Consider the following 16,976-nt stretch of genomic DNA (forward strand, 5'->3'; position numbering starts at 1 on the left):
ACACTTTTTGGTAAAGAGACACCTTTTTATAGGCCATTGGTTGAGACTGAACTAGCTAATATTAATTTGCACTGACAAGGGGCAGGATTGCTTTTTAATTACTGATAGATTTTAGCTGGTGTCTTGGCTTCCCATGCTTTTTTGCACCTCCCTTACTTCATGCGTTCAATATCAGTTGTGGCTGGTGCTCCATCAGTCGGGGGGTGGGGCGGACGGACCTCCCCCTCCCTCCAGCCAGCCAGTCAGTTTACTTACCTTGTTCTTCTGGAATGACAGGCAGCTTCCCCGTCGGGCTCCTTCATGTCCCTTCTCCGTGGCCGTCTCCTCCCCCCCCTTCTTCTCCTTCTGCCTTCTCCTTTCGGCCAATGGGGAAAACAGGTCTCAGGACCCGCTTCCTGATTGGCTGGGAGGAGAATCGGTGTGATAATAGCGAATATTCATTCGCTATTGTCACACAACTGGGTGGGCTCAGGGCGCAGTGCTCTGCGACCCGATCACACCCTTTTGTGAAGCCTATTAGAGCCTCTGGCTCTAATCGGGTGCTTAAAAAAAAAAAATCTCCTATTGGAATCCATGGATCCGGTGCCCTGCATGTAGATTAGGTGGCTGGATGCATGGATCGGGGGGGGGGGGGTGGTGCCCCTGCGCCCCCAATGGACGGGCCGCCACCGTTCAATACTTTTTCCCTGTGTCATTCCATTTTATTACACATAACTTAATTTCTGAACTTATTTGTGTTGGTTTCTTTGTATGTATGGATTTCATGGGTTGTTACCAACGTGGTGAAAATTTCATGTCAATCGCACCTTCAGAAATATTTACCTAGATAAACGGTGTCGTATTCAGTGCTTATTTTACCTGCTGTTTTACTTAAAGCGACATTAAAGGTTCGGACTTTTTAATAAATTAGTTGGCCAGTTATTGTTTTGATTATTGATATAAAAAAAAAACTTCAAAGTGTGGTGTATAATTTAGTTGGTGATTTGTTAATTTTTTTTTCAAAAAATCCAACTTTTTCAAACATGTTCTACTTACCTGCTCTGTGTAATGGTTTTGCACAGAGCAACCCTGATCCTCCTCTTCTGGGGTCCCCACCAGTGCTCCTCCCCCTTGACCAGTGCTCCCAATAGCAAGCCGATTGCTATGGGGGCACTGGTGCGTGCTCGCTCCTGAGCCCCACTGTATGTGTCCATAAGACACATAGAGCCGCTGCTTGGCCCTGCCTCCAATTAGCTCCTCATTGGCACGCTGGCTTTGACTGACAGCAGTGGAAGCCAATGGCACCTGCTGTTGTTCCAGCCAATGAGGAGAGGGAGTCCTGGGACAGCTGAGTCTCTCGTTGCATATTGGGGGATCGAGAGGGGGCTCAGGTGAGTATTAGGGGGGCTGCTACACACAGAAGGCTTTTTATCTTAAACTTATAAAAGTAGACAAAGAATAGATTGTAGACTAGCAGCAGAGTCACTTTAAAGGTTTGGTCCACTAAGAACTGATCTTTTCAGTAGGAACGTTAAACTTTCTTGGATCACTCGGAGGATCTATTAGTGAGATCTCTGCAAACCTGCCATGCCCATTACATTGCTTTGAAAAAGTATTCATGCCCCTTGAAATTTTCCACATTTTGTCATATTGCAACCAAAAACATAAATGTATTTCATGTGATAGATAGACCAACACAAAGTGGCACATAATTGTGAAGTGGAAGGAAAATAATAAATAGTTTTCAATTTTTTTTTTCCAAATATATATGTGAAAAGTGTGGCATGCATTTGTATTCAGCCCCCTTTCCTCTGCTACCCCTAACTAAAATCTAGTGGAACCAACTGCCTTTAGAAGTCACCTAGTTAGTAAATAGAGTCCATCTGTGTGTTATTTAATCTCAGTATAAATACAGCTGTTCTGTGAAGCCCTCAGAGGTTTGTTCAAGAACCTTAGTGAACAAACCGCACCATAAAGGCCAAGGAACACACCAGACAGGTCAGGGATAAAGTTGTGGAGAAGTTTAAAGCAGGGTTAGGTTATAAAAAAAAAATCCCAAGCTTTGAACATCTCACGGAGCACTGATCAATCCATTATCCACAAATGGAAAGAGTATGGTACAACTGCAAACCTACCAAGACATGGCCGTCCGCCTAAACTGACAGGCCGGGCTAGGAGAGCATTCATCAGAGAAGCAGCCAAGAGGCCCATGGGAACTCTGGAAAAGCCGCAGAGATCCACAGCTCAGGTGGGAGAATCTGTCCACAGGACAACTGTTAGGCCCCTTTCACACAGGCGGACCGTTCAGATCCACCTGTCAGTTTTTTTGGCGGATCTGAACGGTCCCCCCATGCATCCCTATGGGGCATCGGATGTCAGCGGAGACATGTCCGCTGACATCCGATCCGTGAAATCTGGACGGATGGAAACCCTATTTTCCATCCGTCCAGCGAATCGGATGAGAACGGGCCGACGGTGCGTTCCCATCCGATTGCCCCATAGAGTTGCTTTTGGGAACTGACAGCTGTGTCTCCACACACATCGCGGAGAACAGCTGTCATCCTCCTGCTCAGCGGGGGATCGGTGAATCTATCCCCGCTGAGATAAACAAAGTCCGTCCGACGGACAGTGTGTGAAAGGGGCCGTAGTTGTGCATTCCACAAATCTGGCCTTTATGGAAGAGTGGCAAGAAGAAAGCCATTGTTGAAAGAGAGCCATAGGAAGTCATGTTTGCTGAATCCCCCACATGGCTTCTTGCAAACATGTGAAAGAAGGGGCTCTGGTCAGATGAGACCGAAATTGAACTTTTGGGCCTAAAAGCAAAATGCTATGTGTGGCAGAAAACTAACACTGCACATCACCCTGAACACACCATGCTTTTCTTCAGCAGGGACAGGGAAGCTGGTCAGAGTTGATGGGAAGGTGGATGGAGCCAAATACAGGGCAATCTTAGAAGAAAACCTGTTAGAGTCTACAAAAGACTTGAGACTGGGGTGGAGGTTCACCTTCCAGCAGGACAACGACCCTAAACATACAGCCAGAGGTACAATGGAATGGTTTAGATCAAAGCTTATTCATGTGTTAGAATGGCCCAGTCAAAGTCCAAACCTAAATCCAATTGCGAACCTGTGGCAAAACTTGAAAATTGCTGTTCAGACGCTCTCCATCTAATCTGACAGCTTGAGCTGTTTTGCAAAGAAGAATGGGCAAAGTGTCTATCACATAAAATACATTTTATGTTTTTTGGTTGTGGAAAATTATGAATACTTTTTCTAGGCACTGTATGATTTGGATTCACACCATCTATGTTGGATTTTCATTTGTTTTTGTTGGAACACACAAAGGTAGATGGAGACACCCAAAACTCCCATGCAGACAGGAACAGTGTATGGAATTCTAGCAGAGAGCTTACTCTTGATGTAGCCAAGATTTCTAAGAAGCCAATGGCCAATTCTTTTTTTTCGTCTTGTAATTTTACAGAGTTGCCAAGCGGAAACTAGATGAACGCAGTTTTTTTGGTGGGCTCCTTCATGTTTGCTATGCGCCAGAGTTTGAGGGCGTTCAGGAGACCCGAGAAAAGCTGCAAGAGAGGAGGCGGTATGTGGCACGGGCCACGTCTGACAAAGGTTGGTTATACAGCATTACCTATCCCTTTCATTGAAAACATTTTGTCTTTTTGTATATCTCTTAACTGCTTCCCATCCTGGCCATTGTAAAATGACACTCGGGAGGGAACCCGATTGTTTTGGAAGGACATCATATGATCTCCCAAGAACAGGCCACGCTCTGGTGCGATCTGTCACTTGCTGTGTCCACCAGACAGAGTGGATGACTGATCTGTGTACCAGCCCGCTGCGGGTACCATGTGATTGCTGTGACCAATCATAGATACCATGACAGTTGTGAACAGACAGAGTGGATGACTGATCTGTGTACCAGCCCGCTGCCGGTACCATGTGATTGCTGTGACCAATCATAGATACCATGACAGTTGTGAACAATTAATGGCTTCCTTTCATGACATTCATTGTGTACAATTGTGTTGTTAGATGTGATTGGTCACAGTGATCACATGGTACAGACAGTGCCAATCACATCTCATTTGTACCGTGTGATTAGCTGTGTCCACTCACAGCGAATCACAATACACACTGTCATTCAGTAAAAATATTTGCTTAAAGTGTAAAATAGTATAGATAGCTACCAGGTAATTGGTTACCATAATCCCGTCATAAATTGAAAGAGAAACCCCCTTAGGTTTGTGGGACTTTAAGGGTAACAGTAAAGGCTCTCATAAGAGAAGTTTTAACGTGAAGTAATTATAAAATTATTTATTTTGTAAGGTTGTGGTTGTAACAGACAATCATCATAAACTGTACATGTTTAGGTCATAGAATCGAAAAAGCATGAATGATACAATACAGTTGTAGGTACATAGCAGAGTCCAACGCGTTTCAAACTGTTTGTTTTAGTACATAAATCTTCCTCAGGGAGTCTGCATATGTTCCTGAAATACATGGTCAAATGTAAGTTCCAAGAAACAGAATATATATAAACATTTTACAGTGAAAAGTTTTTTTACATGTAAAAAGTATTATTAGCATCTGCGACCACATGTTGCCCTTAAAGAGGTCCTGGAAAGCCTCTTGCTAGTCCAGGATACTCCTAGAGAGGAAACCTACTCCCAAAGATTGAAAAGGAAAAAGGAAAAAGGGGGGAAGGGGGAAGAAGAGGAAAGGGGAGGGGACAGAAAGAAAGGGGAGGGAAAGGGGGGGAAAAAGGAAAAGAAAAAGAAAAGAAAAAGGGGAAGGATGAAAGGACCCCTTGTGTTAAAAAGACATACCTGCAAAACAGTAGAGCCCAAAAGAAGGTTCCCCTTCGGGGGGATTGAAACTCCCATGCGTTGAGAGCTAGAGTCAGGTATAAAGATTTATTTTGTATCTGAAACAGTGAGTATATTTACAACTGTCAGAGATCCAGGGTTAATGTAAGTATGTATATAAACATTATTACAGAAAATATTCATGTAAAATTCACCTGTTATGATGATTTTCATGTAGACATATAAAGAGGGGAAAAAAGAGAAAACGAAACCAGGAAAAATAGGGAAAAAAGGGAAAAAGGCTAATTTTTCCCAGGAAAGTATTATCTTCCGATGTATATATCTCTTGGATTTATTGAAGTGGGACCCTATCAGGGGAAAAGGAGATATATCTTTTCAGCTTTGGTAGATCAAGATAATGTATATATTATATTAAGTAATGTGATTAAAATAGCTCTTACCTCACTAATTTATTGGAGGGTGTGGGGTATCCCATCAGTTTCCAGGGGTTTTGGGGAGACCTATATCTTCCCACTGGGAATATAAGTCCTTGCCTGAAAGGTATAGGACAGGGATAATATGCCTATATAGGTATACATTTTGCATATCTTATTATTGGTTAAGAGTAGGTATTCCACCTGAGACGATCATACCGTTCTGATTGAAGCCTGTCGTCACCGTATCCAATGAGGACAGCAACATATCATCCTATGAGATATAGGATGTGATCTAAAATTACTCGTCCTATGGATCCTGATAGTCACATAGAGAGAAAAATAAGATAAAACCCTCTTGTAATAAGTTGCCATCATAGTTAAGAAAAGAGTTTTTAGTTATATAGGTCTCCTCCAGAGTACTCACTGTTATGTATAGATATCGGAGCGATAGGCGTTCGGTGTTGCATCGGAGAGATAGCTCTCCGTTCTGGCTCTCGGCGTCCCCTTAAGTACCCAAGTGTCCAGAGTCTCGTGGTGATTCCCGCGGGAGCTTTGTAAATAGTTACGTCATATCCGTCTTTTACCACCGGAAGTTCCCCGGACTGGCGGTGACATCACATCCGCCCAAATCAAAGGCTCCGACGTGTGTCATTTCCGCCTGAAATGCCCGGAGATTATTCCGCTGGACTGGCGGTGACGTCATATCCGCCCTTTTCTCTAATAGACTCCGCTAATATGTCCGCCTAAGTTGTAGCGGTATAGTCATGCGGTAGATACATAGAGGGGGGATAATTTTAATTAAATTTAATTTTTAATTGAAAGTGAAATAGACTTATGAATGGGATAAATAATATCTATATTGTATATAGAGACTGCTAGTGGACACTTGTTTTAAAGAAAGGGGAAATCTGTAGAAGATAACGCCCCAGGCACGGGTGATGCGTATATCCCCTGGAAAAGATTGACCAGGGGTTTCAGGATGAGACATATGGAGCATAGCAACCAAATGTTAACATCCCGGAAACGCTCGTTTCTCCAGATGTTTGAGGGGCCTATTGATGGTCCCCATAGGAGATGTCTCACCCGTGCCGGGCTCTCATTTGCAGGGGAGCCCCCAGAGGGGAAAGAAAAAAAGGATGATATAAATGCCAAGTTGGTGTCAATTACATGGACAGGGATACACGTTGGCTGGTAGGCCTACACAATGGGAAGAAAAAAAGAGATAACAGAATCTAGGAAAGGGGGGGTTTTTTTAAAAAAAGAGGGAAAGGAAAAACCTCTGGTGCACAGGAGAGGGGGGGCAGGAGGGGCAAAAATTCCCCAATCAGGGGATATTTGCACAGAGAAGACCCAAAACCCCCATCTTTTTAGATAACTACCTGGTAACCCACTTTTTTGAGATTAATTAATTTACTAGTTTTCTTACATATTAAAAGGGCTAAGGCGGGAAATAGTTTCCACAATAGATTTCCCCTATATACCCTCTATCAGGCTATCTATATAGCCTGCTCTATACCGCATCTTCGAGATGGGAGGGTTTCAGGGGGATGGATGGGAGGAGTTAATGTCAGGTATTGAGAGTAAATTCCAATAAAAGGAACAAATAGAATCAGACATCTACACTCTATTTTCTACTCTAAAGAGATTTTTAGAAAAAAAGTCAGCGCTACACTGGCATATTAAAACATTCGATAAATATGTGAAGGAAGGTCTGAATCCTCTAGGATTGAGGATTCAGATCTTCCCAACGTTGGAAAATATTTCGCAGGAATTGAAACAAGATTGGGAGAGAATTCTTAATGAATGCTCAAGAAATTTAATGGTTCTTCTCCAAACGGAATATTTAAAACAATTGAAACATATAGAATCAGAGGTTTCTACCATTAATAAACAACTTACTCCTTTAAAAACATCTCCTCTTTATATAGAACAAGAGGTAAAACTAAAAACTTACCTGGAGGACTATAACAGAATAATATTACAAAGAAAGGAGAAAAAATACTGGAGAGATCGGATAGCCTTTAATGAAGGTAAAGCGTATAAATGGAATTCAGGACAACGGAATATAAGACGCAGAAATGAATACAAGAGGAGTGACTATCATTCCTCTGACTCATCTGCCTCTAATTCCTCTCAATCTAACTCACGTGGTCGTCCTCGAGCGGACTATCCACAAATGAGAAAAAACAAAGATAAAACTAAGACTAAAACCAACACACCACGAGGACAAGCATCACAATCTAGAAATAACGACGCTACAACTAGTGAAAATATGAGTGGCCCTAACGAGAATCAAGATCCTAGCGGATCACAACTTGAAGGGACGACAGGCAATAAAACTCAAGGCACGGTAAATAAGGGGATTTTTTTAGGGAAGCCTCACACGCGACTGGCAGTCAAAACACAAGCCAGCATGGACTCCTTTGCAGTAAAGATAACCGACAAAATCGATTAACCATTATAAACCTCTCTTCTCATATTTTAACCCAGGAGGAGGAGGATTTACTTAATTTAGGATTATCTTTCTGCCCAAGTCAGAAAACAGATAAATTTAGTGTCATTAAAGACATTAATCTTTTTGCAAGGGATATTTTTTTCAAAAGCAAATTTTTCAAACAAGCGGATAAAATGCAGAGACCTGACTCCAAATTAAAAGCGGCAGAATATCGAGCCCTCAGGGACTTAAATATATTGTTACAGGAGAGTGGTTACGATGACCAAGAAATTTGGGAAAACCTCAGCAGTTCTTCTGATGAGGAATCCATACAAACACAAAAAAAGGATCCAGCTCCAACTAAAAAATTCAAGAAAAAATCTCCAAAATTTCCTCAATTAAATCAAAATCCCACAATAGCTTTGTTTGTTAGACAAGTCTCAAAAGATATCAACAAACTAAACGTCAACCCTACTATAGATAACCTCCTCCCAAACCAACGTAAAGCCCTTAAAACCCTCCAAAAAGATAATAACATCACCTTAAAACCAAGTGATAAGGGGGGGAACATTGTTCTAATGAACAATGTGGATTATGAGAAGATGTGTTATAAACTTCTAAACAACACAACGTGTTATCAAAAAATTTCTGCCTCTATAGTCCAACAATTCAATAAAGAATACTATGCTATCATTGATGAAGCCAGAACTACTGGCACCATTACTACAGAGATGTGGGAGTACATGAGGATATCACATCCACGTACTCCCACATTCTACTGTTTACCTAAAGTCCATAAAAACCTGAGAGATCCACCCGGCCGCCCCATAATATCGGGTAACGGTAGTATAACAGAAACTGCCAGCCGTGTTGTGGACGCCCACCTCAAACCCCATGTAATTGGCTTAACATCCTACACTAAAGACACTATTCATATGCTTCAAATTATAGAAAATGTTACCATTCCGTTGAACGCTATTCTAGTAACCATAGATGCAGAATGCCTCTATAATTCTATACCACATGACAAAGGCCTTTTGGCCATCAAAAATATTCTGCTACAAAGGGGACAACAAGAACCAAACTACAATAAATTTATTGTGGATTTGTTGAAATTTATCTTAGAACACAATGTGTTCTCTTTTCAAGGCTCCCACTACCTCCAGGTACAGGGAGTAGCAATGGGGACTTGCTGTGCCCCATCCTACGCGAACCTGTACCTGGGGGAGTGGGAGCATAAAATCATTACCAATGAAGACTTGTCGATGTACTCTTGCCACTTTCTTTTGTGGCAGAGATACATCGACGACATCTTCATGGTATGGGATGGCCCGGTGGATTTACTTAAAGAGTGTCTTACTAAACTGAATGAGAATAATATGAACTTATTTTTCACTATGAAGTATGACTTTAAATCTGTGGACTTCCTTGATATTACCATCATCAAAGAGGATGATGGTCAACTATCAACCACTTTATTCAGAAAAGCCACAGCTGGCAATACACTGCTTCATGCAGAAAGTTTTCATCCTCAACCCCTTAAGAGATCTATTCCATACTCACAATATTTAAGAATTAAAAGAAATTGTTCCTCTGAGAAAAACTTCAAAGAAAAGGCAAATAAATTGACACAGAGACTCTTAGAAAGGGGATATTCCAGATCATGTCTCAGGAAAAATTACAACAAAGTACAAATCCTAAAAAGACAGGACTTACTGTTCAAACCTCAGAAACAGGAAGAAATACCCTCCAGGAATCCACCAAGAATAATTTTAAATTATTCAACTGAACATGAGAATATTTATGGAATTCTAAAAAAACACTGGGCTATACTCAGGGAGGATCCTATCCTCCAACATATAGTGACACCAGCCCCAGCCATCACATACAGAAGAGCCACCTCTATAAAAGATACTCTAGTACAAAGTGAGTACAAAGGCCCCAATAGAGAGGACCCATGTCAACAAAAAGGCACATTCCCCTGTGGTAGATGTGATCAATGCAAAGTGATAGTCAGATGCAAAACAACCACACTGCCCAATGGTGAAATTTTTCAACCCAGACATTTTGTAAATTGTAAAACTAAGGGGGTCGTGTATTTGATGCGCTGCGAATGTAAGGCCTTCTATGTCGGGAAGACCAAGCAAGAACTAGGAAAACGCATCAATAAGCATATGCAGAGTCTCAATATTGGAGACCTCTATCTACCACTCGGTAGGCATATGGCAATTACGCACAAATACAGGACCCCCAAGGTAACTTTTTATGCCCTTGAAAGGGTACATATACCGGCCAGGGGGGGTGATTGGAACAAGCAGCTACTCCAGCGGGAAATGCGCTGGATTGCTAGGCTTGCGGCAACCACCCCCCCTGGCCTAAATGAGGCGGAAAGTTATAGGCCTTTTCTAGAGGGATTTTCCTCGGGGAAAACAGACTGAGGGTCCTCACTCTCTATGTCCCCTTTTCCCTTGGGAAATATACTCCACACTTCATATAAATGTGGATAAATTTCTCACTTAGATCTCAAATACCTTTTCCTTATTCAAACTAGGACCATTACTACATTGTAAAACCCTCCCCCTCTTTTCCCCCCCCTCCCCCCATCGTGATTATGTGATAGTACTAAGATACCAAACTTTATGAGATATCAGATCTCTAAGTGGGTCACAAAATCATCAACATTATAATATACTAATATATCCTAAATTGGATATACATTTAAACTGTCCAAAATAAATATGTGATGCATTCTGCGACTAACATCTTTTCCTTTGGTCACAGGTCAACTCTGGGTGGGTGGATTTACAACTACAGACCGGTTTTGGGTCTTCTCTGTGCAAATATCCCCTGATTGGGGAATTTTTGCCCCTCCTGCCCCCCCTCTCCTGTGCACCAGAGGTTTTTCCTTTCCCTCTTTTTGAAAAACCCCCCCTTTCCTAGATTCTGTTATCTCTTTTTTTCTTCCCATTGTGTAGGCCTACCAGCCAACGTGTATCCCTGTCCATGTAATTGACACCAACTTGGCATTTATATCATCCTTTTTTTCTTTCCCCTCGGGGGGCTCCCCTGCAAATGAGAGCCCGGCACGGGTGAGACATCTCCTATGGGGACCATCAATAGGCCCCTCAAACATCTGGAGAAACGAGCGTTTCCGGGATGTTAACATTTGGTTGCTATGCTCCATATGTCTCATCCTGAAACCCCTGGTCAATCTTTTCCAGGGGATATACGCATCACCCGTGCCTGGGGCGTTATCTTCTACAGATTTCCCCTTTCTTTAAAACAAGTGTCCACTAGCAGTCTCTATATACAATATAGATAGGTATTATTTATCCCATTCATAAGTCTATTTCACTTTCAATTAAAAATTAAATTTAATTAAAATTATCCCCCCTCTATGTATCTACCGCATGACTATACCGCTACAACTTAGGCGGACATATTAGCGGAGTCTATTAGAGAAAAGGGCGGATATGACGTCACCGCCAGTCCAGCGGAATAATCTCCGGGCATTTCAGGCGGAAATGACACACGTCGGAGCCTTTGATTTGGGCGGATGTGATGTCACCGCCAGTCCGGGGAACTTCCGGTGGTAAAAGACGGATATGACGTAACTATTTACAAAGCTCCCGCGGGAATCACCACGAGACTCTGGACACTTGGGTACTTAAGGGGACGCCGAGAGCCAGAACGGAGAGCTATCTCTCCGATGCAACACCGAACGCCTATCGCTCCGATATCTATACATAACAGTGAGTACTCTGGAGGAGACCTATATAACTAAAAACTCTTTTCTTAACTATGATGGCAACTTATTACAAGAGGGTTTTATCTTATTTTTCTCTCTATGTGACTATCAGGATCCATAGGACGAGTAATTTTAGATCACATCCTATATCTCATAGGATGATATGTTGCTGTCCTCATTGGATACGGTGACGACAGGCTTCAATCAGAACGGTATGATCGTCTCAGGTGGAATACCTACTCTTAACCAATAATAAGATATGCAAAATGTATACCTATATAGGCATATTATCCCTGTCCTATACCTTTCAGGCAAGGACTTATATTCCCAGTGGGAAGATATAGGTCTCCCCAAAACCCCTGGAAACTGATGGGATACCCCACACCCTCCAATAAATTAGTGAGGTAAGAGCTATTTTAATCACATTACTTAATATAATATATACATTATCTTGATCTACCAAAGCTGAAAAGATATATCTCCTTTTCCCCTGATAGGGTCCCACTTCAATAAATCCAAGAGATATATACATCGGAAGATAATACTTTCCTGGGAAAAATTAGCCTTTTTCCCTTTTTTCCCTATTTTTCCTGGTTTCGTTTTCTCTTTTTTCCCCTCTTTATATGTCTACATGAAAATCATCATAACAGGTGAATTTTACATGAATATTTTCTGTAATAATGTTTATATACATACTTACATTAACCCTGGATCTCTGACAGTTGTAAATATACTCACTGTTTCAGATACAAAATAAATCTTTATACCTGACTCTAGCTCTCAACGCATGGGAGTTTCAATCCCCCCGAAGGGGAACCTTCTTTTGGGCTCTACTGTTTTGCAGGTATGTCTTTTTAACACAAGGGGTCCTTTCATCCTTCCCCTTTTTCTTTTCTTTTTCTTTTCCTTTTTCCCCCCCTTTCCCTCCCCTTTCTTTCTGTCCCCTCCCCTTTCCTCTTCTTCCCCCTTCCCCCCTTTTTCCTTTTTCCTTTTCAATCTTTGGGAGTAGGTTTCCTCTCTAGGAGTATCCTGGACTAGCAAGAGGCTTTCCAGGACCTCTTTAAGGGCAACATGTGGTCGCAGATGCTAATAATACTTTTTACATGTAAAAAACTTTTCACTGTAAAATGTTTATATATATTCTGTTTCTTGGAACTTACATTTGACCATGTATTTCAGGAACATATGCAGACTCCCTGAGGAAGATTTATGTACTAAAACAAACAGTTTGAAACGCGTTGGACTCTGCTATGTACCTACAACTGTATTGTATCATTCATGCTTTTTCGATTCTATGACCTAAACATGTACAGTTTATGATGATTGTCTGTTACAACCACAACCTTACAAAATAAATAATTTTATAATTACTTCACGTTAAAACTTCTCTTATGAGAGCCTTTACTGTTACCCTTAAAGTCCCACAAACCTAAGGGGGTTTCTCTTTCAAAATATTTGCTTAAAGCAGTGCAACATCAATGAGACAGGGATGTGCGGAACACCTGTACATCTCTTGCAGGCAAATTTGCAAAGGTGTATGGATAGGTATGCCCATGTGACTGAGCCCTAAATGTGATTTTAATATTGACACAACCAAATGTTTTTCCTTAACTATGGTGTATTTTAATACCGTATTTTTTTTTCACTTTTTTTCCCCTCAAAGATCATCAATTTGCCAACAAAAAACAGAAAGTACCTGAAACTTCCACTTTAATTCCTGTACAGTCAGCTGTGAACTGTGCTCATACCTCCTCCTATCACACACCTGTACAGTCCGGTGACTGCCCTGCTCCGTTCTGTGCTCTTCCACCGTCAGTGACCCCAGATTACAGACATGGGTATAATCCTCCACCGTCAGTGACCCCAGACTACAGACATGCGTACAATCCTCCACCGTCAGTGACCCCAGACTACAGACATGCGTACAATCCTCCACCGTCAGTGACCCCAGACTACAAACATGAGTACAATCTTCCACCGTCAGTGACCCCATACTACAGACATGAGTACAATTCTCCACCGTCGGTGACCTCAGACTACAGACATGAGCACAATCTTCCACCGTCGGTGACCCCAGACCACAGACCCGAGTACAACCCTCCATCACATTCCTTATCCTGGGTTTCCAGAAATAAACCCAATGACAGGGCTCCTCATACAGAAAAGACAATTGGTCCGGCACAAGGACAACCCAACATTGTGAGTTCTGCCAGGTTCATGCCAAGGACGACCCAGCTTCAGGAGAGACAGAGGAGAAGGGAGGAGAGGACAAGGCTGGCTGTATTACCTCCGGAATCTCAGGAGATTGTCATTGGACCAAAACTGCCAGAAATTCCAAAATTAGACATGACTGATGATTCCCTCAATATCTCTGCTGACCTAATTAGAACAAAACTGCAAGAGGTAAGTAAACAGGGGCTTTCAGGGTTCTGTGTTTATATATGATCCCATGTTGGACATGTATTATTTTATATTGTGGAATCGTATTCTCAACCAGGGTAGGGTTTCGCGAGAGGTCCCCAGGGGTATACCGACCAATGTTGTCTCCAGTGTTATTCTTAATGCGTGCTGACAGTCAGTACTGTCAGCGCAAATTGATACCCGATGCCTCTGCTGTATTTCCGGCTCCTGTGAACTCAGATGGAGGTGCCAGCAGTAGTAGTGCAGAGAGGTGGAGGTAAAGGAGGAGGGGACTTCCAATGGCAGCGTGGAGCACAGAGAGGGAACCCATGGCTGAATAAGGAGGCGAGGTCCCGTGATGAGTCTGTGTACAGCAGCAGTGTGATGCAGAGGGGGGCAAAGAGCCGGAGTATTGTGTGTACAAGGCAGCAGTGAATACAGACTGGGAGTTTAGCAGAGAGTGAGCACATAGCTAAAGTAGGAGGTGACATCCAGTGTATGGCAGCAGTGATGCGGAGCACACACGTAGGTGAGATCATATTCGTTTTATATTATGCAATAACTGTACATAAAGCTATTATGACTTCACCCCCTGCTACATTCAATCTCATCCAGCCACGTGCCCCTGCCTTTAGCTGGCCCTCTTTGCAGTCTGCATTCACTGCTGCCATACACAGGATGTATTCTCCTAATTCAGCCATGACTCGCAACTACAGAGGAGGCATCAGGTATCAATGCATGCTATTCGTGCATACTGAAAACATTGGGCAGATATACCTTCACTACAATATTGACTATGGATTTGCATAGTGGTGCAGGGTACCATACTGTTAATAACTGTTCCCCACAGGTCCTCCTCTTCTGTCTGTCCCAGGCTCTTGTATGTGATATCACCTGAGGTATACGAGAGGAGGGCGAGCAGGGGTCAAGGAGAAAAGGCATGTTGCAATAGCAGCTTCCCTGTGCTGCTCTGCTTTTGTTTAATTACTAGATCTACAGCTCACTGATCACATCCAATATTCCGTAAACTGTAGATGGTAAAATGTTTTTCAGGGGTTCCTGAGATCTCAAACTTTTTGGCCAAGGGTTCCTACAAGTTAAAAAAAAAAAGGTTGAGAAACACTGATTTAGAGCCTTTTTTTTTTTTTCTTTTGCTAGTTCTGTCCCATTGGGGGATATTTTGCATCACTTCCTGCCCTAGTGACACAACAGGAAGTTGTAAGAAGCTCACAGTGTGCAGTGAAATCAGAGTAAGCTATTTTAGTACAGGAGGTTAATCTGTGCAAGCAAGGAGGGGAGGGTGGGGTTCAACTTTAATGTTTTTTCTTCAGCTGTGTTGATCGGATGAGTCTGTCTCCATAGGTTTCTGCATCCTACACCCCAACCAGAACCGAGCCCCCCACCGAAGATCCACCAGCTGCTCCGCCCCTCAAACAGAGAAGAAGAATTTAATCCCATTATTCTACACACCACACCCAGCTCTCATATTTATTACCTTTTTTTATTGAAAAACACAATGAACATTCTCCGTTCAGAAAAATATATATTAAATATGCAACAAAGTATTTTTATACAAACATTGTGGAATGGTATTTGTTTTTTTTTTCTCTTGGTAAATGGAAATGTGTACTAATAGAGGTATGTAGGCTGTCACTGCTGGATCCTCTTTATGAAAATGCAGGTTGTCTGGCTGTCATTCCAATCCCTTGGCTTTAATACAACCTTAGTTGGTGGCCTTAAACAGCAGGAGCTCTGATTTCACTTGATGAATACATCTTCTAGATTAAAGTAGAAATATAGGCAGCACTTCTTTTTTTTTTTTTTTCACTTTGGATAGAGTAAGGGAGGGTTATAACCCTCGTCAGATTTTTTTTTTTTGTTCACCAACTGTGTCCCATTGCGGAGATTTAGCCTCACTTCCTGTCCCATAGCCAAACAGGAAGTGAGAAGAAATCTCTGCAAAATAACCACTTTAGGACCAAGCCTATATGTCGTTTACAAGTTTAAAATCCGTATTTTTTGCTAAAGAAAATTACTTAGAACCCCCTTACATTATATATCTCCTAACATTTATATATATTTTTTTAGCAAAGACTCGAGAATAAAATAGCGGTCACTGCAATATTTTTTGTCATGAGGTATTTGCGTAGCGATCTTTCAAACGCAATTTTTGTGGAAAGAAAAAATACACTTCACTGAATTTAAAAACAACTAAACAGTAAAGTTGGCCCAATTTTTTTATATATATTGTGAAAGATTGGCAGGCCGAGTAAATAGATACCGAACGTGTTACGGTTTAAAATTGTGCACACTCGTGGAATGGCGACAAACTACGGTACTTAAAAAATCTCCATAGGCGACGCTTTAAAAATGTTAATGGTTACCAGTTACATAGGTCTTTTTGTAGAATTATTGCTCTCGATCTGAGGATCGCGGCGATACCTCACGTGTGGTTTGAACACCGTTTACATTTGCGGGCGCGACTTACGTATGCCTTTTCTTTGGTGCGCAAGCTCGCTGGGATAATGGCTACGTGGTTATCTCCAGAAAGCCAAAAAAAAAATGGTACAGGGGTAAGGCCTCTAGCCGCAGGCATCACCCCGGTACAACCACTTCTTCAGGCCGACGTACAGGTACGTCAGTTTGCAGGAAGTGGTTTGGGGAATTTATTTTGGGGACCCCCAGGTCACTGAAACTAGTATCTCTATTAGAAGAGTTCCCCTCTATTACTTTTCCTGGGGACAACCCAACATTTAGGGTCCATTCACACTAGCGCGACTTGTCAGGGGACTTGGTTGCCTGACAAGTCGCGGTCGGTCGCTCGCCATTGAATAGTACAGGACCCGTTCTAATAGGAGCGACACAAGTCGCTCCGACTTAGAAAAAGGGCCCTGTACTACTTTGGGGCGACCTGGAGGCGACTTGCATTGACTTCAATTATATTAAGTCCCTGCAAGTCGTGCCGAGGTCGCGGTGCACGCTGTGCACCTCGACTTCACAGGTCGCCCCAGCAAGTCGTGTCGCGGCAGTGTGAATGGACTCTTAGAGTTTACTTTCAATGATAAATGGTACACAGGACGAATAGAGAGGGTGAATCTCCTTAACAGACAGCAATAAAACCTGGCGGGTGTTTTAATCCCTCGCCACTCTGTCCAA

The 16,976-nt window shown here is 42.3% G+C and overlaps 1 protein-coding gene across 1 annotated transcript in view; it reads left to right on the forward strand.

Moving 5' to 3' along the window:
- The window catches only part of RBM48 (RNA binding motif protein 48), a 28,340-nt gene extending 12,985 nt beyond the window's left edge, over window positions 1–15,355 (forward strand). Inside the window, exons 3-5 of the mRNA XM_082257419.1 lie at window positions 3,460–3,605; window positions 13,084–13,823; window positions 15,183–15,355. Coding sequence (XP_082113545.1) covers window positions 3,460–3,605; window positions 13,084–13,823; window positions 15,183–15,272 — 976 coding nt within the window. The 3' untranslated portion in view covers window positions 15,273–15,355. The remainder of the gene's footprint in view (window positions 1–3,459; window positions 3,606–13,083; window positions 13,824–15,182) is intronic.
- Window positions 15,356–16,976: the final 1,621 nt, after the last annotated feature.

The sequence above is a fragment of the Pelophylax lessonae genome, assembly GCF_965119305.1.
Source record: "Pelophylax lessonae genome assembly, chromosome: 5".
Taxonomy (NCBI): Eukaryota; Metazoa; Chordata; class Amphibia; order Anura; family Ranidae; genus Pelophylax; species Pelophylax lessonae.